Genomic DNA, 20,864 nt, shown 5'->3' on the forward strand with positions numbered 1-20,864 from the left:
TCATACACTTCGGACCGTCCGAACATGCACGTGTCCAGCTGCTCTTGACACCTCATGATCGGATCCATCGAACCCACTTCGGACCTTCCGAACTCTTCGGTGCTTCCGAACCATCTTCGGTCCGTCCGATCATGACTCGGTCAAAACTACACCTTAAACCTTCTTAATCACCATTACTCCGTTAATTACCCAATTTGGAATTCGGGCTACTACAGATAATCTACTTAGTATTGTATCGATATAAGTGGATTGGGTGAGCCGTACATCCTATCTTATCTATCCCTATGGATGTGTATTTCTAATACATAGGATGTTTCATTTATATCTTTAGTGGAGAATTTACTAGCTAAACATACTTTAGTTGACTGCTACATCCTTACATCATTATCAATGAGTAGTATGCCTTCAATATAAAGTATTAAGAATGTCACTGCCCTCTTACTAATCTTTTTGTATACACATGATTCCTCATGATTTTTAACAAATTCAAACTCTTTGATAGTGTTGTCAAATATGATATTCCAGCTCATTGATGCATGTTTGAGTGCATAGATAGATCTCGAAGTTTTCATATTTTATGCTCACTTCCTACTGATGTAAATCTTCAGGTTGAGACATGTAAATCTCTTCCTTAGTTTTACCATTAAGGAACGTTGTCTTCATACTCATCTGTCATATTTTATAGTCATACCATGGAACTATGCCCGGTAATATCCTAATGGACTTGAAAATTGCAACTTGAAATAATATTTTCTCTTAGTTAATACCTTGTATTTGAGTATATCATTTTGCTATCAATATTGATTTCAAGGTCATTACCTTCCAATTTTCCCCAAGTTTCTTTTTCTAAATCAATTTGCTTTCTATGAGAACAATTCTCTCACGTGGATGTACTAAAGATGATACTTGGTTTGAATACATGAAGTTTATTCCGGATTCCATAGCTTCAAGTCATTTAGATGAATCGACATCAGATAGTGCTTCTTTGAAGTTTCTTGGATCACATCCAAGAATGAGCTCAGCTTGGCCTTCTTCAAGAATTATACTCATCCTCTTAGGTGGCCTTAATACTCTTTCGGATCTTCTAGGAGCTTGTGTTTCTTCAACTGGCTGTTGGGGTATGGGTTCCACTATTTCATAAGTAGGTGTTCCCGAATCTTTTCTTGTTATATCATTCCGCCTCTGTTTCATGGGAATATAGAAATAATATCCAATAGAATTCTTTGGATATCCCACAAAGTAGCACAAATTGGCTCTACTATCTAATTTGTCTCTCATTGTCTGTTTTACATAAGCATGATATCCCTTATTCTTAAGAAAGAATATTTGGGTGGTTTTCTCATTCATATCTCATATGGAGTTTTGTCTATTGTCTTTGTATGGACTTGGTTCAACAACATTGTCGCAATTTCAAGTGCAAATCCCCGTAATTGATCAAATCATATCCTTCAATGTTCGATTACGTTATTCTGACACACCATTCAACTGGGGTGTGGAATGTGAGGTACAGTATGAGAGAATATCATTCTTTTTAAGGTAGTATTGAAATTCAATACTAAGTATTTTTCACATAGATCAGATCGAAGTGTTTTGAAACTTTTTCCTAATTGTTTCTTTACTTTAGCTCCAAATTCTTCGAATTTTTCAAAGGCTTCAGACTTGTATTTTATTAAATACACATATTCATACCTCAAGAATTCACAATAAAAGTAATGAAGTAGGATTAGCCATATCTCGTACTAACACTTAGCGAGCCACACACATCTGTATAAATCAAATTCAATAGATCAAGTGCACGTTCTATTTTCTCTAGAAAAGAGGCTTTGGTCATCTTTCCTTTAAGACCAAGGGCGTTACCTGTCACGTAATCTACGTCAAGTGATCAAGAACATTATAAGCAAAGCTATTGAAGCAGTGCAGGCAACTAAGATTGATCCATACAGGTATGACACTTTAGATGACAATAAGCTACAATTATTTAACGTGCACCACGCACCTGTCATGAGCCCTTGGACGCAAGGAGTAAGGCCATATGTGTGCCATATCAAAGTAAGATGCACCAAGATTGATTTCTGTTGATATACATATCATGAAGTGAATGTTACTATAATATTATACATCAACTAAATATTATATATTATGAAACAATAATGTAAAACAAAATTCATCAGTTAATACTTGGTGCAACAGAAGTAAAAACTCCTATCATCAAACACAAAGATAATTTTTTTCTTCACCATTACTATTCGATCCCCCGTCAACCATTTGTTCATATCATTAATGTTATCCAAAAAAAAGAAAAGGAATAACGGTGTCGGTGTCATGGAAATTATATCTGTGCTTCGAAGCTCGAGATATAGATAGCAGTGAGTTGGGATTGAATAATTGTGGTAAACAAAAATTATGTCCTACTCGTTAAGATGATATAATTGATGAGCATGAAAAGGATTTTGATGTTTTAGATTACTCAAAAATTTCACTTTAGTTGTCTCTACAACTCGTGAACGACTCGGTGAAAACTCGACGTTAGTAATCAATTTTATGGCTCGAGCTCGATTGCACCCCATTGCACACTTCACCAATAGGCCGCCTTAGTGGAGTTTGCACCTTAAATATTTATTAACAAGCAATTGAATCTTTGCATGAAACTTAGGCTGTGAAAATTGAAAACTTTGCAATTTTTGGCAGCGAGCTACCGTAGGATGAATGGTTTGCTGATGTTGCTCAAACCGCAATAAAAATGTTATCTGGGAAAGAAAATTTCGGAAACACGGATCGCGATATGAGTAGTCCCACGGCCTCTGTTTCAGCAAGATCGGTGTCCTCTGTTCATTCTCATGGAAGTATGTAACATGAGTTCGTTAGATATTTCAGGTATTCAAGAAAATTTTGGTGTACTTGAGTTCATCGTTTATTTCGAAGGATGTATGGAATCTTGTGAAATGGATTAGTAAATTTATGACTCCACCATTGCCTAACTCATCAAATTTCAACACCCAACGCGCAGAAAACTCTCTGTGGCACTGTAAACTTGAAGGTCTATTGCCTGAAAACATCAGTAAGGCATAGCTAAATTTGAAGAAATATGCAAATACCTAAATGGTCCGAGTGTTTCTCCCCCACGGATCTTACAAAAGGTCTCAGAAACGAACCATAAATAGATGAGAGTCGAAAGGAAACAAAAAGACGACTTCCAACTCCAAAAATTTCACTTCATCATCAATTTCTCGGATATTACAAGTGTTCACGGCTTCTTCAGAAGAACCTGAGTCGCTGATAATTCGAATAATCAATTTCATTTAACCGCATGCAACACAATATTTGTTCCGGCAACTCTTCAGCCTTGTTACCCTGTCAAGCACATATTAGCATGCATGCCTTTGGAGTATATTGTTTCATTTGATTGCTAACAGGAAGATTTAAACTTGCCTGAATTGTTAATCCAAAATCCAAGACACACAGCTTGAGTCTATCTATGAAAGTTTCGAATCCCTTCCTTGAAATGTAGCTGAATCGGTGCATGTCTAGATCGATTTCAAAATAACTTTCACCCTAAAAAGAACGATGATAAACAACTTTAAAATTTGAAATCGATTCAGGTTTGATTAATATGAGGCTTATACTTACGGAGTAGAATTCATGTTGAGGACGTGAAAGAACGGGTTTCTCGTTGTAGGCGTGCATGAGCTTCCTTTCTGCTGTGCTTAGAGGAAGGTCGTCTATATTTGCCACACGACCCAATATCTTTAACCTTTCTCTGAAGGGTGTATTTGTGTCTCCTCGGAAACCTTTGACTTTTTCTACTTCGTCGTCAATTAGCCTCTGTGAATCAGACGTTCATATATTTATATACAAATGAAAAACAATATCGAACCCTGTTGATTTGAATTCATTGTGCATGTGACGAACAATCATCCATGTTAAAATAGAGCACAAAACCTTGGAATTAAATTCATCAATCACTAACCTGAATATTTTCTTGAAAATGGGGTGGAATTTCCTTGGCAAATCTATCAGAAACCTTAAAATATAATACAAAACTTATTCCTTCCCCATCTGTTTCCCCCTGAAAAATTGATGCGGGATATAATGGAATCTGTCAAACAAGAAAAACAATATGATATCAGCATAATGATGGAAAAACCAAACCAGCCGGTTTCTTCATCGTACAGGATCATAAAATATGTTGTTGGAACCAACTGCAAGGTATCACATCATTTCACATGGTCAAACAAAAGCTGTTGCCTTATGATCTGCTACGGCATACAAGCACCTTTCTGGTCTACTTTGGGTATTTTTGGTACCTGAACGTTTAAAACGAGAATGGGTGGAAGTTTTCCTGAAGAAGTGATGACAGGAAGATCCACAAACTGAGCAATGTGATCGATTTTTCTCTGGGATAAAAATACATCAAGGCCGAAAGGATAATATGCAGCACAATTTGAAGCAAACTCCTTCTTTTTATCCCTACACAGGAAACGGACATATGAATATGGATATAGAAGACGAAACCACATTCAGAAGTAGATCGTGCTTTTACAACAGAAGTAAAGAAAAGGATTAGAGTTAATTACTTGAAATAATTTACTCCCCGAATCTTGAAAGTCCCTGGATCAATATCTGACCAACTGTCAGGCACTCTCTTCTCCAAGGGACAAAACGGCACTTGGGAACCAGCTATAGGTTGGCGTAGCAGCACTTTCGAAGAGACTGTAATGCATAAACCAAAATATATTAATTCCTCCATCTCCATATGCGATATGCAGTATTTACCAGAATTCACGAAACTTGAGCAAGTTTGTATACTATGATGAAATGACACATAAATGTAATAACTAAATCCCATTATCCCAATGTTAATATTTGCGCCATATTGACCAGCATCAAAAAGATTCATCTATGCTCACGTAAATTGGCAGCAGGATTTCCATCCTTCCATTTGAGTGAGAGTTTCAACGCAATCTTTTTCCTTGAAGCGGGAGGTGGGCTAGAGCTTCCAGATCTTCTTTTTGCGACTGATGGAACGGTTGAAGCCAGACAAGGCAAACAGTTGCCAGGAAGAATTCCACAGTTATCCAACAAACTATCATCCCCTCGAGTATTTTCTCCATCGAAGCATGATATTTCATCAAGAAACACATGCTGCGTGTCGTTCACAGGTTCATCGGATTTCCCTCGGATATCAGAATCAATTTGAGGAAGTGAAGTTTCAACAGCTCCACTCTCCAAATTTCGAGCAGAATTTTCCCTAGATGAATCTCCTCCATCAACGCCACTTAGAGACGGAGCATCTTTAGAAATAGAACAACAGATTATAACTGTATGATTAGCAAGATATACTCACTAGCAGTTGGAAGAAAAACGAAATTATTAAAAATACCATCAGGAACACTCTGAAAATCTTCGTCACTCCAGTCCGATTCCAGTAATGCATAAGAATCAAACCATGTTTCCTCCACACTTCCTGGAATTCCCAAGATGATGCATATAAAAATCTTAACCCAAAATCTATTATCATTTCAGAACTCAAGAAATCATTAAATAGGCCTAGTTGTCAATAAAATCAAACAATGATCCCCTGATAAAATCTACTTTGAACAGAAGATAACACCAAATACAACAGTTTTACTGTCTCGTTAACATACTTCTCGAAGAACTAATCCTCAGCTACTTCTGAAATGTGCCATGACGAAATTTAGAGCTTCAATATGCAAGAAATGATTCTCAAACATAAATTTTCCAATTTTCTATCAATGTTACACACAAAGTAATACGAGGAAAGAGCCTGAACCATGAAAAGTAGGACTATTGAAAGGACGATCCACTGGTAAAGTTGGAATCTTTTCAACTCTCTCCGACGATTCATCTCCTCTCCTCAAAGCCTTACTTCTCCTTCTATCATTTTTCTTTCTCGAGCCTCCAAATTTGGCTCCCACGCAATTCTCCTGCAGAGAGACGCATGACCCCATCTCGTTCTATTGTCGGCAAAGGGAAGAGATTCTTCCAAGAAAATCAGCCTTCAAGAAACGATCAGTGGCTAGTTCTATCGAAATCCCAAGTGATCATGCCTTCATCTCTCTCTTCTTTGTATGATAAAATATCGGCATCAATAGTCTAGAGAGAGAAAAGAAAACATTTTAGAGAGAGGAAGCGTGAGAAAGAAGAGAATCCCTCCAACCATACTCCTCTCCTGCTCCCCGTATCTCTTTGTTACAATATATTTGCCATTAATTTATTCAAAATCAACAGAGATGCACGAATAAACTGACACAAATAGATGCACGTCAGTGTAAGGCTGTACGTGGATTTTCACAGCCCAGTCGGCCGAAAAATAAATATACACAAAACAATCAGCCGGATTCAACTGGATCCAGTCCACCAGGATTTGTGAATGACGTAGAAATCAATTCAACCAAAAAGATAGGGGGAAAATGGGTCATGACACGTGTCGGAAATCTGAGGTATCGTTGAGTTTTCGCTTTCGCTTGTCTGCTTCTCATTTCCATATGATGATTTTAATGTTCTGGTCTCGACTCACCAGTTTAATGATTTGGGGCTACTGTTTATTTAAAGGTTTCAAGTCCGTTTCATAAAAAAAAAAAAAAAAAAATGAGTACGTCTCTTGTGATACAGTCTCACGAATCTTTATCTGTAATATGGATCAATCTTAACCACATTCATAATAAAAAGTAATACTCTTAGCCTAAAAAGTAATATTTTTTTACGGATAATCTAAATAAGAGATCTGTCTCACATAAGTTTTTGTCAAAAAAATAGTACTGTTTGGTTACGAATGGCACCGTCATCTCCTTATGTTTTCAAACTCATTGACATTATGATTCCATCCCGGTTTTTATTTAGTGATTTCGTTGTTTTACATTTTAATTTTTTTGTCGAATTTAAAAAAAAATAAAAAATCAATGACGTATGATCGGTGAAATTGATGTAATTGTATGTTGACTTCCAAAATCAAGAAAATTTAATTGTTGTTCTACGTGCATTGCCCTCTACGAATTTGGATAGTAGCTATAGAATCAGGAGTGAGTCTCATATGAGACCGTCTCACGGATCATAATCCGTGAGACGGGTCAACCCTATCCATTTTCACAATAAAAAATAGTACTTTTAGCATAAAAAGTAATACTTTTTCATGGATGATCCAAATAAGAGATCCGTCTCACAAATATGACCCGTGAGACCGTCTCACACAAGTTTTTGCCATAGAACCAGTAACTTGTGAAGCCGGTGATTTTATTTGTTAGTCCATTTTCCAATAAAAAGGGGAACTTTAATTTATCCAAGTTTGTGTGTGTTTCGTCTTAAAGTTAGAGCCAAGATAGACAAAGTCTTTCGAGACATTAATGAGTAATTAAGATATTTGACAATTTTCTCGCCTAAAATATACCATTTCCATCAACCAAACAAGTATTGTGATTAGTCGTGAAAAAAAATATTGAATTTTTTATATATCGATATTATTGAACTGTTAAACTTCTCAATTTACTAGGGGTGGGCATAAAACCCGAAAAACCGAAAAAACCGACCGAACCGAATAATTCGGTTTAAATGGTTCGGTTTTATCGGTTTTTCGATCGGTTATGGTTTTAAAATTTATGAAATTCGGTTTTTTCGGTTCGGTTTTCGGTTTTCATCCCCGAAAAACCGAACCGGCCATATTATTGTTAAGTATAAGGTTTTTATGTATAATGGGTCATATTATTGTTTAGTATAAGACTTTTTATGTATAATGGACCTATTAAGATTTAAGAACTTATTATCATTAGCTCTCAATTTTCAATCCGATTGTTTTTTCTTCTTTCTCACCACTCACCAGTCGATGTTTTCTTTTTCTTTTCTGTATATATTTCTTTAATTTTTTATATAAAAAATTAAGTCCCACAAATTAAATGTTTGAAATATACTATGATTTATATTTTAAAGACATAAAGTGACGTATAATTTTATTTCGTAACAAATTTTAGCTAACCGTATATAACCGGCCGTATAAACCGAACCGAAATACAAAAAAACCGAACCGAACCGTAATAAAATGGTTCGGTTTTGGACTAGAGATATTCAAAACCGAAAACCGAAAAACCGAACCATTGTAGAGTAAAACCGGACCGAACCGTCCGTTGCCCACCCCTACAATTTACTGGACCGAAAATTTCGATACGATAGAGTAACAGTACCTAATTTTTTTGTACGATAATGATATGTAATTTGAAAATTTTGGTATATATCAAAATATCGAAAATATATAATATTTTAAAAAATAAATTTATAAAATTTTAAAAATGTACGTTTTTTCGGTATAAAACAGTATATACAGATATCATACCGAAATCTCGATATACAGTACACTTTCAGTATAATCGGTATGTTAGGTATATGTACCAAAATTTCGATACACCGAAAATTCGGTAAGATATCGGTATGAATTTTCTTATACTGTAATTTTCGATACGATATACGAGATATAATTTTCTGTACGGATCACTCCTAAATATTCCTTTTACATGATGTCAAAGAAGGAATAAAAAATAGTATTCCTTCGTAGTACAAAAATGATCATTTAGAGCAACCATTTTCATAGTTGGGATGAAGGTCAGATATTTATTATTTGATTGATAATGATTTTTAATATGATATTATTTTAAGAAAATATGAGTTATATTGTTGCATCAAACAATAATTTTTGACGAATAGTTTGCGATGGATCGTCGCACATCCGATTTACATCAATCGCAAAAGGTTGGAATTGCTGAAAGCAAATTGTTTTCGAGGAATAATTGTTGTTAGTACGAAAACGATTGTAACAAAATGTGACTTCCCTTATCTCACGTCTTAAAAATTTAAAAAAAAATTAAAATGAGTTTATAATGAATTTACAATGGATTCTTATAATAATTTGAGTTAATCATTTTCATATAACGATAACGAATACGAAGTAGTTGCTATATAGGCTCATCGTGCAGTCACGCAAACGCGGGCTCAAGCTCAAATCGTAACACACAATACTTAAAATATTGTATAATTTGAAAGATTGAATGATCGGTTGTATGTTTTGATAATTATTATAAAATCAACTCTTTTACTAATGATCACATTGAATTTTTTTTAAAACTACTGATCACATTAGATTCTTAATGAGCATTTTAATTTTGTTACTTCAAAAAACGTAATTCTGAGATATAAATTATAATGGTCGGTTAATTTATGTTACAATAGTTGGTATTCCACTGTTTAGTTCAGGAATTTACGTCAAATCTTTTTGGTATGCATGTGTACGCAAGGAAAAAAGTTCCCTTGATTTTTTATGTAATAATAATCGGGTTTTTTAAATATCATTTTCAAGGAAAGAAAAAGGTCAATAAAAATGTCCAGAAGAATAAATTATAATAATAATTATTATAATATAATGAGAGGAGGCTTATAGGTATGTAAATGTCAATATCTCTAAATATAATATATATATTATTTTATATATATATATATATATATATATATATATATATATATATATATATATATATAACTTATTTGATTGGTAGAATATATATATATATATATATATATATATATATATTTATATATATATATATATATATATATATATATATATATATATATATATATATAACTTATTTGATTGGTAGAATATATATATATATATATATATATATATATATCATATTTTCTTTTGGAATTTATATTTCCCCCCGATTTTGTCTATTGCTAATAAATAGAATTGAATATCTTCGAATTTCAGCCAATAATTCAGTTTCCAATATATGGACAACTCAGGTGTACCCGGATCCATTATCCACAACTGGACTTTGAACCCACCATCATTTTTTTGCCTCACCAAAAATTCAAATAACAATTTGCTAATGATGTGACTGCACTTTCGAGGCATTGATTACATCTTACACATTTGTTTAAGAAATATTCTTATTTTGATGAAAGAAAACATAGTAAAATGGAAAGCCTAAAAATTTTATAGCCTAAAATTGTGGATGGGTTGTTACGGTTAATGAGATCCTATCTATGTGGGCACTACTTTCACTTCACTTTAACGGGTAAGATATTGCTACATATACAATTTCAAAAAAAAAAGTGGGTCTTATATATGAATGGACAAATCTTGATCATTTATCCTATCATGGGGACAATACCCACATGGGTAGGATGAAATAAACCGGTTGTTACATAGTCAACAATCCTTGTTTCCTCATTTGTTGTGAAAGATGAGAAATTAATTAATTATACATATTTATTTTATTTAATATTTAGCTCACGTTTTGCAAATGACTAAAGTTATAACTCATCATATTATTCAAATATATATACTATTCGATTAATTTTGAGACATTTAGAATAACTAACTTTAGTGTCATAATTATATATATTAATAAAATGTTAAAACTTTAATATAAGTCAATTCAGCGGACAACGTCATTGTTTCTTAAAAATTAAGTTATATGTTCAATTCTTATCGAGATTATTTTTTTATTCTTTTTTTTTTAAATTATATATCAAAATTACATTGTAGTCTTTCATTATTTTTTGTAATTATATTTTGATCCTCATTTAAATATAAACCAAATGAATTATAAAAAAAAAAACATACAAGCATGTAACATATACATCGGTGCACTAATATTAATGAATTATCTCATCCAACAAATCAAACGATGACTAAAATGACATGTGGTGTATTTAGTTTCTTCTAAAACGTGTATATTATATGAATAATATTCTTAATGTCTCATTAATGAAGCAATAAATACTAACTTCAGCGTGGAAGAAAGGATAAATCGGGGCCCCTGGTTTCATTTCATTTCAACATCTGTATAATTTTGTTGCTGCGGAGGATGGATTGTCACATTGAAACTCAAGTTCCAATCTCAACAGATTTATAACACCGTGCGGAGGAATTCAGACCAACTCTCGGTGGTTGAAGTATTGGTCTGAGTTCCTCGTTTGATTAAATGTTTGCTCCGATGCGGCAAGCATTCGAATTACCTGGATTCACATCATGCAGGCTTCTCTTCCATTTAAAAAAGGAAGAAAAATTCTCAGTGAAAATATAATATTAAATCCATGTCACATGGCGTCCAGTAGCTTTATATTTCTCAAGAATTCTTATTTGAGAATATGTTTCTTAAATCATCAAAGGGAGAATCTGGCAGGAGGCGAAAGGATCTGGTCGTTGCTCCTCAAGTTCTGAAATTTCATTTTTGCATAATACGTGTACGTCTTACAAAGCGTAGACGAATACGAAGTAGTTATTATAGAGATTCATTGTGCAGTTATGCAGGCGCGAGTCCGGGATCGAGACGTGATTGAATGATATCAGAACCGGTACGTGCATGAGAATCACCTCTTGAACTTGCGGAATAAAGTGTTACATGACGGAAGCCACCTTTTGAACCTGTAGGATCCGCGCTGGTGGATCGAAGGTCATGCATCAATAATATTTGAAATTCATGTTTGTTTTTTAAAATTTTCATTCAGTAAATCCATCTTCATTCGATGAAAAAAGGTTTCTAGAATTTCATTGTTTGATTAGTGCCATAATTGTTTTGTCAGGGTAATTCTGTGTCAACTATGAAGTATGATGTTTTGACATTTTTACCAAAGGGGCTATTTGAGCTGGTAAGTAACCTCAATACGATGAATACAATGTGAATATTGATGGTATCTTAGGGCTTTGCATAGTTGCCGGAGTTGTAATCTTTTCTTGAGAAATATTCTCTAAGGTCATCTCCAACCCATATCATCTATTTTTCATCCTCTATCCTCTAAAATAGAGATTCATGATCTCTATTTTTAAAAACCTTCTCCAACCCATATCCTCTAAATATTACCAAATACTCTATTTCTTTAATTTATTTCATTTTCAACCTGTTTCTTTTAAATATTAAGAAATACTCTATTTTTTCAATTTATTTCATTTTCAACCCATATCTTTTAAATCTTACCAAATATTTCGTTTCTCTAATTTATTTCATTTCAAATACACACACATATATATAATTACTTAATATCATAATGTATTATTTAACTAAACTTAATTAATTCGCTAAACATAACACAACTACATGTGTATTCGACTCGTTTATTTAAAACAATACATTTATTTTGTCATCAAATTGCAAACAAAAGACAACATTCATCAAACAGACATAAAATATAAATCAAGACAAACATAAACGACACATGATTTAAAGAACAACACACAAATTGACCATTAAAAATACTAATATTCCGAATTACTGTACTCCTCCCACAAATGGTCAATAAGAGCATCTCGGAGTGCATTGTGAGCCGATTTATCTTTTATTTTACGATGGCGTGCAAGAAACTCTTGAAATCGGACATGCTCATCACGTGCCATTTCAACATCTGGGATGGGTGACTCGCGATAATCTGTGACTGACACATTCAATTCTCTTTCGTCTTCAATAATCATATTATGCATTATAATTCATGTTGTCATGATATCATGCAGCACTTGTTTGCTCCAAACTCGTGCAGGTCCAGTGATTATCGCCCACTTTGATTGCAATACTCCAAATGCTCGTTCAACATCTTTTCTACAACTTTCTTGTCGCGGTGCAAAATATTTCTTCTTTGGACCTTGTGGATTGTGGATTGTTTGCACTAGAGTAGCCCACTTTGGATATATACCATCTGCTAGGTAGTATCCCATGGTGTATTCTTTTCCTTGTATGACATAGTTAGCAGGGGGAGCTACACCATTGGCCAAATTAACAAAAATATGAGATTTTGATAACACATTAATGCCATTGTTTGAACCTGGCAAACCAAAGTATGCATGCCATATCCACAACTCATAATCTGCTACGGCCTCCAAAATGATGGTTGGTTTTCCGCTACGACCAGCATATTGTCCAGCCCAACCTGTTGGACAGTTTTTTCACTTCCAATGCATACAATCTAGGCTTCCTAGCATCCTCGGGAATCCACGTTGTTTTCCAATAAGGAGAATCCTTTCAATGTCCTCAGCATTTGGAGACCGAAGATACCAGTCACCAAAAACCTCCACCACAGCCCGACAAAATCTTTTTAAACTTTCAATCGCAGTAGACTCCCCGATTTTAATATACTCATCCGTTGAATCTGCCGCCATACCCTATGCTAAGATACGCATTGCAGCTGTTATCTTCTGGTATGGAGACAACCCGGGCCTCCCCAACGCATCTACTTTCTGTACGAAGTAATTGTCATGTTGTTGAACTGATTCCATAATTCGCAAGAATAACCGACGAGACATTCGAAAACGTCTCTTGAACATTGATTCATTGTACATTGGAGACTCAGAAAAATAGTCATTGTACAAGCGTTGTTCGGCAGCTAATCTGTCTCGATTAATCACAACATGGCTAGTGATCGAGCCTCGACGGTGCAAATTATCACTTTCTTCGAAGTAATTGGAGACAACGGTAGCACTGTTTATGAGCTGGCTTAAAACCATTTGTTGTTCGTCAATGCGATTCAACTCATTCTGTATGTTGGCACTAGGTTGATCTTCGTCGTCAGATGACGACGAGGACGCATAGAAAGAAAAACTTGAAGGACCTCCTTCATGAAAATTCATTTTTGAGCAAGTTGAGTAAATTATCAAGAAGTCACTGGTCTTTAAATAAGTGGTGACACTTATTAGTTTAGTTATGTTAGATATTTTAATTTAATTTTAATATTATATGGAATAAAAGCCAACTCATTTTTTTTTGTCACGGATTGTGTATTTCAATAAAGCAAACTGAGATGCATTTCAAATAAAAGCCATGTGATAGGTTGTCTAGTGGTGTCTAGTCACAATCGGAGACAACTCAATAGCCCACTATTGTCTATATACTAGCTGTCACGAGTTGTGCATTTCAAATCAAAGCCATGTGATGGGTTGTCTAGTTGCTGTCATCTAATAAAGAAACTCTATAATATGTCAGAGATGCATTGTACATTTAAAATAAAGTTCTTTCAATACACACCTTTAGATCAGATTTAATTTTAATTGAGACCGTTGATCCAGATTTTTTATCAAAATGTTTTGGCTATAAATTGAAGCATCATACGAATCATTGAGACCACTCCTACAAATTGAATAATTATTTACAATCAAATGACTTCATCTAAATGTGGTGCTGCCTTCTCAATCGAGGAGGACAAACTACTAGTGATGGCTTATCTTGATATATCCCAAAATCCAATAATTGGTATAAACCAATCACGCGATAGGTTATGGTCACGAGTGGCAGCCACATACAACGAACAACTCGCTGGTAACTCAACAGAGCCTCGAAGTACTAAGGCCCTCCAATGTCGCTGGTTCAACATAAACAAGATTGTCCAAAACTTTAGTTCATGTGTTAGCCAGGTGGAACTTAGCCGTCCAAGTGGTGCTTCTGAGAAAGACATTGTGAGTAATTAATTTTTTTGATCATATTTCTGTGAAACTATATTTTTTTACTTTATGTGACTATGATACAATTCATATCTTATTATAGTTGGATCAAGCAAAAGCCTTATTTAAGCAATCAGCTGGGTCGACTTGGCGGTTGGATCATGTATGGTCTTTGCTTAAGGACCAAGAAAAGTTTAGGTCATCAAACGCTATTTTACCTAATTTCATACCAAACCACGGGAGTATCGACTCATCCCAGTCTGACTATTCTCCCAACACCGAATCACCGACACCCGATTCTACAGGGCTATCTGGGTTTGCTATAAACCTGGATGAAGATAATCCGTCAGGAGGGAGTTCTCTGCGTCCAATTGGCATAAAAAAGGACAAGGCCAAAAGAAAAGCTACTGAAGAACACTTGAAGGACATCTCCACCATGGCCAAATGTACTGAGAAAATGGTGGCTGTGATGGAGAATGCTGAGGTACATCGACAACAACTCATTGATATTGAGAAACAAAGGAATGCGATAATGGCTTTTAAAGAAGAAAATAAAATACTAAGGATGAACCCTATGTGCGTTGATGAATCAGTTCGTGCATACTTGATAAAAGAACAACAAAAAATTTGGCATAAAAGAATGGAGACGGCGGATGGCTCTGACGGGAATTCTACACCGTTTGGGGAGTTCCTCGGAGGAACTTCACCATCCGAGTCCGACCTTCCACCGTACTAATTTACTCTCATTATTGCAATGAACTAAAAATATGTTTATCTTTATTGTTGTTGTGTGTGTGTTTTTTTTATTGTTGGTGATACGTCACTTTTAGTATTATCTACGTTTTTACGTCTAAAAATATCACATGTTTATCAATTTAAATTAAGTCGATAATAAGTGTTTGTAATAAATTGTGTTATGTATTTCTTTGTCATTAAATTGTTCACTAGTTCCATTTGATAACTATTATAAATAATAAATTATAATTAATTCATTAAAAAATTAAAACAACATTTGATCAACAAAACCGACCGACTTCCAAACTTTATCTTGGTCGACCAAAGCAAGAAAGTATCTTGCTTTAGTCGACCATGGTATGCTTTGGTCGACCAAAGCACATGCTATGTGCTTTGGTCGACCAAAGTCCATGTTTTGGTTGGTGCTTTGGTCGACCTAAGTGTGAGTGTGTGAGTCGACCAAGTTTGTGTGTTGGTCGATCTTTTCTTTTTCAAGTCATTCGTCGATCAAGAACAATGATACTTTCTTAAAAAAAATTTCAAAAGGACTATATTGCAATTGTTATGATGACATTTCAGTAATTTGGTGGAATCTCTATATTGATCTTCAAATGAATAGTGATCCTCCAAAAATAGAAGATCACTGTTGCAGTCTCTAAAATGGAGATTGCATTTGGAGTTGGGTTGGAGCACCAACCCATACTCTATTTTGGAGATTTCCTCCAAAATAGAGATGGGTTGGAGATGTCCTAATATGTTGCTGTCATCAGAAAAATATCTGGGAGAAGAATTTAGATTAAACTAGTTGTCTGACTTGCCAATTTTACGTTGTCATCTACGGATAACCGATAATAGAAAGATAAAATTATTATTTTGAGATATATGTGCTTGAGAAAGTTTGAATTCTGGGTTTCTTAACTGTTGAAAAAGTCAATTCAACTAATCACTTGTATTTGTTGCATTTTAGCCAGAAGATTGTGAGAGTTATAAGACTTATAGACGAATGTAACCAGGTGGCTTTTAGGATTTATGAACCCTAGCTAGTCAGTGAAAGATCATAGCTGAACTAGAAATATGAGACCTATTTTTGCGAAATTTTGTGTGTATGATGTCAGTTTTACTCACTGGTTTTACCTGATATTCCCTTGTTTAATTTCTGCTAACAGGGTGGCTAATCTCTACTTTCTCATGTTATCAATCTTGTCATGTACCCCAGTCAGGTATGTCACCTCAATAGTAGTTTAGCTTAGTGAGGGACTCAATAAAGATGGAACAATTTGAGTATTTTTATCATTATATTTTTTTAATTTCCATTTGGTATATCATATATGTATGATTTCTTTGTTCTGCAACTTCAGGAACGAATGGTGGCAATGTGTTGACAATTTTTTTTCCTTCTGTAAGTTGATATCGAATTTATGTATGTTCATGCTGTGTAGAAGTGATTGGTTATACTCGGTTGTGATTAGGATGTAAACGATCCAAATCAAACAGTATCAGACTTGAACTTGGTTTGTTTAAGATTGTTTGAGGCTCGAGCTCGATTCGAGCTTCTATTATCCAGCTCGAGCTCGGTTTGTATTGAAATTACTGGGCTCGAGAAAAGCTCGAGCTCGGCTCGGCTCGGCTCGTTAAAAGCTCGTTTAGCAAGTTAATCAAACCAGGCTCGAGCTTGATTCATTAATAGCTCGTTTAACATGTTTAACAAGCCTAGCTTGAGCTCGTCTCGTTTTCGAGCTCGATAAGCATAGAATTGAGCTCGAGTTTGAGTTTGAATCGAGCTTGTTAAAAATTAAATATATTTGTAAACTAATTTTAAATCATACGTAAAAATGTAAATTCATTCATAAATAACCAAAACGACACAAATAAGAGCTAAAAAAAACAAAAATCAGTGTATTATTGAGCATTCCAAAATCTTGTTTGCGAGCCACCTAAACGAGCCGAGCTCGAGCTCGCGAGCCTATTATCGAATAGCTCGCAAACGGTTTGGTTCATTTACATCCCTAGTTGTGATATAGCTACAAGTGTTTGTTCTTCAAGTCTATCGGATGTTTTCAACTCTGGGTTAGAAAAGTTGTATGGGAATGAATCAACTTGGTTCTTATAGACGACTCCAGAGTAGTGACTTTGCCTACACTCGTGTGTAAGTCTGAAAGCTCTTCTGATATGTATCCTGTTCAATACCTAAAAATACCGAGTATCTCTACTTCTTTGATATGTGCGTTGGTTCTTTATTTGTTTGAATTGTTTAATTAGTAGCTGAAACTTTAGAATTCTGGAGTGTGTATGCATAATGACATGGGAGTTAGGTAACTGGTCTTCTGATCACGGATCTCGATACATGCCTGTTAAATGTAGACACATTTATGAATTCTTTGTTCACATGCAGTCGTGTAAGTCCAATAACAAATGTGCTTCCGCTGAGCCTTGTGCTTCCTTAACGAGAGATACAAGAAGCTACAAGTTGGAGATGCATAGAAGTGTTGCAACAGAAGTATTGGAAGTTCAAAACTGGGTATGCATCCCATGGAAGAAGCTACAATTGGAGATGTTGTTAGAGTAGTTTAAATTCTATTGTATCTCTTCTCCTTTTTTGTGCCGTACTGTCTATTCTGAACTGTCTATAATGATTTCATTGGCTTTGAATGTTATTGCTGTTATCTTGGTGGTAAGCTTGGTGAATCTCCTGTCTTATCTATATGAAAGTAGCATTGCCAGAAACTCCTATGAGGTGCCATTTTGGATAATGGATTACCGACATCAGGGTTTGTAATTCGCATCAGTAGATGGAGATACGCTTGGGATTCTGTTGAGTGAGTTACGGCAATTTAGATTACACGAGGGAATATAGCTGTTTAGTTGCTGCTATTAGGCTTTTTCGAAAAAGTTCACCCATTGTTTGTAATAATGAATCTGCTCAAATTCTTAGACAATGAACTTAAGATTGCTCATAGTTGTCAAACATAATTTTGATGAATCGTGGATACGCATCAATATATTTAAGTGTCAGTGGCTAAAACTCACACTTGATGGATGAAATTTTATGAAGCCTGGTAGTCATGAACTTGATTCTTGGTTTGCACCTATCAGTCAAAGGAACTAGATGTGGGGGATGGCTTTGGACCGACAGCTTAACACTGTTTAAGATTCATGACCATGATACCCTTTCTAGAACTTCAATATTTTAGACTGCTGAATTAATCATTCTATCCCACATGCATAACTATTCTTGTTGGATTTTGCATGAAAGTTGGATGATTGACTGTTTTCTGGTTGCAGTTGCAGGTAAGTAAAACAAGATAAATCCTTTCCAGCTGGTATTCTATTCCTTGCCAGCACAAATCCTGATGGGGTCTAGGTTGTTGGTGTAATAATTTCTGAGCCAGATTGTTGTGGTGTACCAAAACCTGTTAAATCTTGGATGTTATGTAAAAATTATAGGACAGGACTACATATATAATCTCTTGTTGCATCTCCTTTATATTCTGATCGAATCTACATTTTAAATGCAGATGAAATACAATGTATGCAACCCAATAATTCGCTGTACACTTTTACCATAAACATGATTGTTAATAAACAAACCTTGTCAGTCCTAATCAAATTTTATTGCGGGTATGTTATCAGATCAATATCTTCTGCGCGCCTATGGCGATATGTAATTTTGCTTTGTTTTGTAACAGTTTTTAAGTTGAGCTCAACCCTTAATTTTGTGTGATCTGCTCTAGCTGTTTGCTGCATTAATTGTATGTTAAAAGAAGAGAGATATAGAGCTTGCTGGAATGGCTATATTTTAAGAAGAGCGCATCTGATTTCAGAATATATGTGATGAAAATGTAGATGTGTGTGTGTTTGGAAATCTTTCCAAACTAAATCACAATAAAATCACATCAATGATATAATTCTAATAATATGTGAGATTCCAGAAATATTTTTTTGATTTCTATCACTTTCTAATGACTATATTCTAATTTTCAATTTGCTCTTTATTCCTTGTTTGTTCCTTCTTTTATTTTGTTGCATCATATTTTAACTCCTGTTTTACATGTGTCCAGGGAAGTAATCTCGGAAACACCGAATACATTGTTGGTGCAGTCATATTTACCGGGCATGAGACAAAAGTACCTCAATTTACCTATGTTGTACAAATTGCTCTCATATATTTGCTTTTCATTTATCTAGTTGAGTTGTTTTTCATTTCTGACAAATGCTGCTTGGAATGTCCTTTTGCCGACGGCATTTCGTTAACATAGAAATAACAATGGATGATTGTTAAGTTTTATTTAAGTGATATTTGATATGTCTCAGTGTTTATATGTGTGTTGTCTTAATCTATTTGTCGTGTGTTCAATCTTGTCCTTCCCACATTTTTGTATTCGTTTCGCATTTCAATGATGGCCATTGTATGTTTGAGGCTATGATGAATTCCAAGAAAACTCCATCCAAAAGAAGCCCATTGAAAAAGAAACTTGACAAGCATATACTTACTCTGTTTTGCTTTCTCTTCTGCGTGTGTTTTTTTAAAAGCAATAGGCAGGTTTGCGGTTTGGCAGCTCGGAGAAGCAGTTTGATCCTAACATTAACTTTGTGGTGAAGAGAGAAATCTGTTTTTTCACTTGTCTAGTTTTGATACATGTTTTTTATAAATGTATCTCAGGTTGCTATATTGACTTTTTTTACCCTGATTACTCTCTATTAACCTATCATTCCCTTCTCTCTATATGTTTCCGTCGAGGTAGGACTCACACTAGTTTCCTCTGCTATATTTTCCGTGTCAGCTTTTCATTAATGTTCAGTGACTTGCTTTTGTTTCAGATGATTAAATTTATTCAGTCCACTCAATTTAGAGTTTTTCCTTGATTACCTCTTTCCATTTGAAGAGGAAATTTTGTTAATCACTAGCTTTAATTTTGAAACATGGCAACTAAATGATGAATTCATGTTTTAGTGAACATTTAATTGTACTTTGGATTCTGCTGCTTGTTAGTTTCTCTTGGTAAAATCTAGATTGGTTCATTTTGGCCTGTTCTTTCGACAGGTGGAGTATATAATATCTGATAAAACTGGAACTCTGACAAGAAACTTGATGGAAATGTTCTATTTGTGGAGTGGTATACGGTTCTGGTGTCAGTGAAATTGAGATGGGAACAGCTCAGATGTTCTATCTGCCATTGAAGGTGAAGTAAGTAATCTGAAGCTTACCATGTCTTCAACTACTGATCTCTATGATTTCCAGATTCTGATGCAATCAAATGCAAACCATGAAAAGGGTTTCGACTTTGATGATGCGTGGCTTATGCGAGGTGCTTGGAAGAATGAACCTAATCCTAAATCATTCAAAATAGGTTATTTTAATTGATTACTAAGAAGCACAATTACACCAAATGTAAACTTAAATTTACTCATAGCTGGTTTGCAACTTCTGTCCATATTGCTGCTTGCCAGTCTTCCTGCAATGATTGAGTGATTGAGACAAAAGAGCTGGTTCTATCAGATGGTTACATTTCTGTGATCATTTGATTTTAAGTTTGATATTTTAGAATCTGCTTTATTCTAGTGTATCACTATAGTTTATCATTGACATTGTGCATTTATATTAACAAAGGTTACATGAAATTCTGATGTCTTGTATTTTTGTCAACTTTCTTGTACTTACTTGTAGAGGTTGGCCTTTGGATGTTTCTTGCGCTTT

At 34.7% G+C, this 20,864-nt stretch overlaps 2 protein-coding genes across 10 annotated transcripts; one reads left to right on the top strand and one right to left on the bottom strand.

Moving 5' to 3' along the window:
* Positions 1–3,070: 3,070 nt before the first annotated feature.
* On the bottom strand, positions 3,071–6,390 carry LOC140830647 (uncharacterized). Its single transcript, XM_073194062.1, has 9 exons — positions 5,792–6,390; positions 5,381–5,464; positions 4,908–5,291; positions 4,575–4,710; positions 4,305–4,467; positions 3,968–4,096; positions 3,628–3,822; positions 3,430–3,552; positions 3,071–3,351 (listed from the first exon to the last, which is right to left on the bottom strand). The coding sequence occupies exons 1-9, from the start codon at positions 5,967–5,969 to the stop codon at positions 3,256–3,258; spliced, it is 1,488 nt and encodes a 495-aa protein (XP_073050163.1). The 5' UTR covers positions 5,970–6,390; the 3' UTR covers positions 3,071–3,255.
* A 5,089-nt stretch (positions 6,391–11,479) lies between these two features.
* LOC140830648 (uncharacterized) lies at positions 11,480–20,864 on the top strand. Of its 9 annotated transcripts, none has more exons than XR_012117653.1 (6): positions 11,482–11,661; positions 16,336–16,389; positions 17,191–17,722; positions 18,452–19,293; positions 20,211–20,349; positions 20,409–20,864. XR_012117653.1 is itself a non-coding variant. In XM_073194063.1 (4 exons), the coding sequence occupies exons 2-4, from the start codon at positions 16,375–16,377 to the stop codon at positions 19,423–19,425; spliced, it is 339 nt and encodes a 112-aa protein (XP_073050164.1). In that variant the 5' UTR covers positions 11,480–11,661; positions 16,336–16,374; the 3' UTR covers positions 19,426–19,981. The 9 variants fall into 9 exon arrangements, 1 of the variants encoding a protein (XP_073050164.1); XR_012117657.1 differs by having other exon boundaries at positions 17,191–17,687; positions 19,228–19,293; XR_012117656.1 differs by having other exon boundaries at positions 17,280–17,340; positions 17,627–19,293.

The sequence above is a fragment of the Primulina eburnea genome, chromosome 4, assembly GCF_022965805.1.
Source record: "Primulina eburnea isolate SZY01 chromosome 4, ASM2296580v1, whole genome shotgun sequence".
NCBI lineage: Eukaryota > Viridiplantae > Streptophyta > Magnoliopsida > Lamiales > Gesneriaceae > Primulina > Primulina eburnea.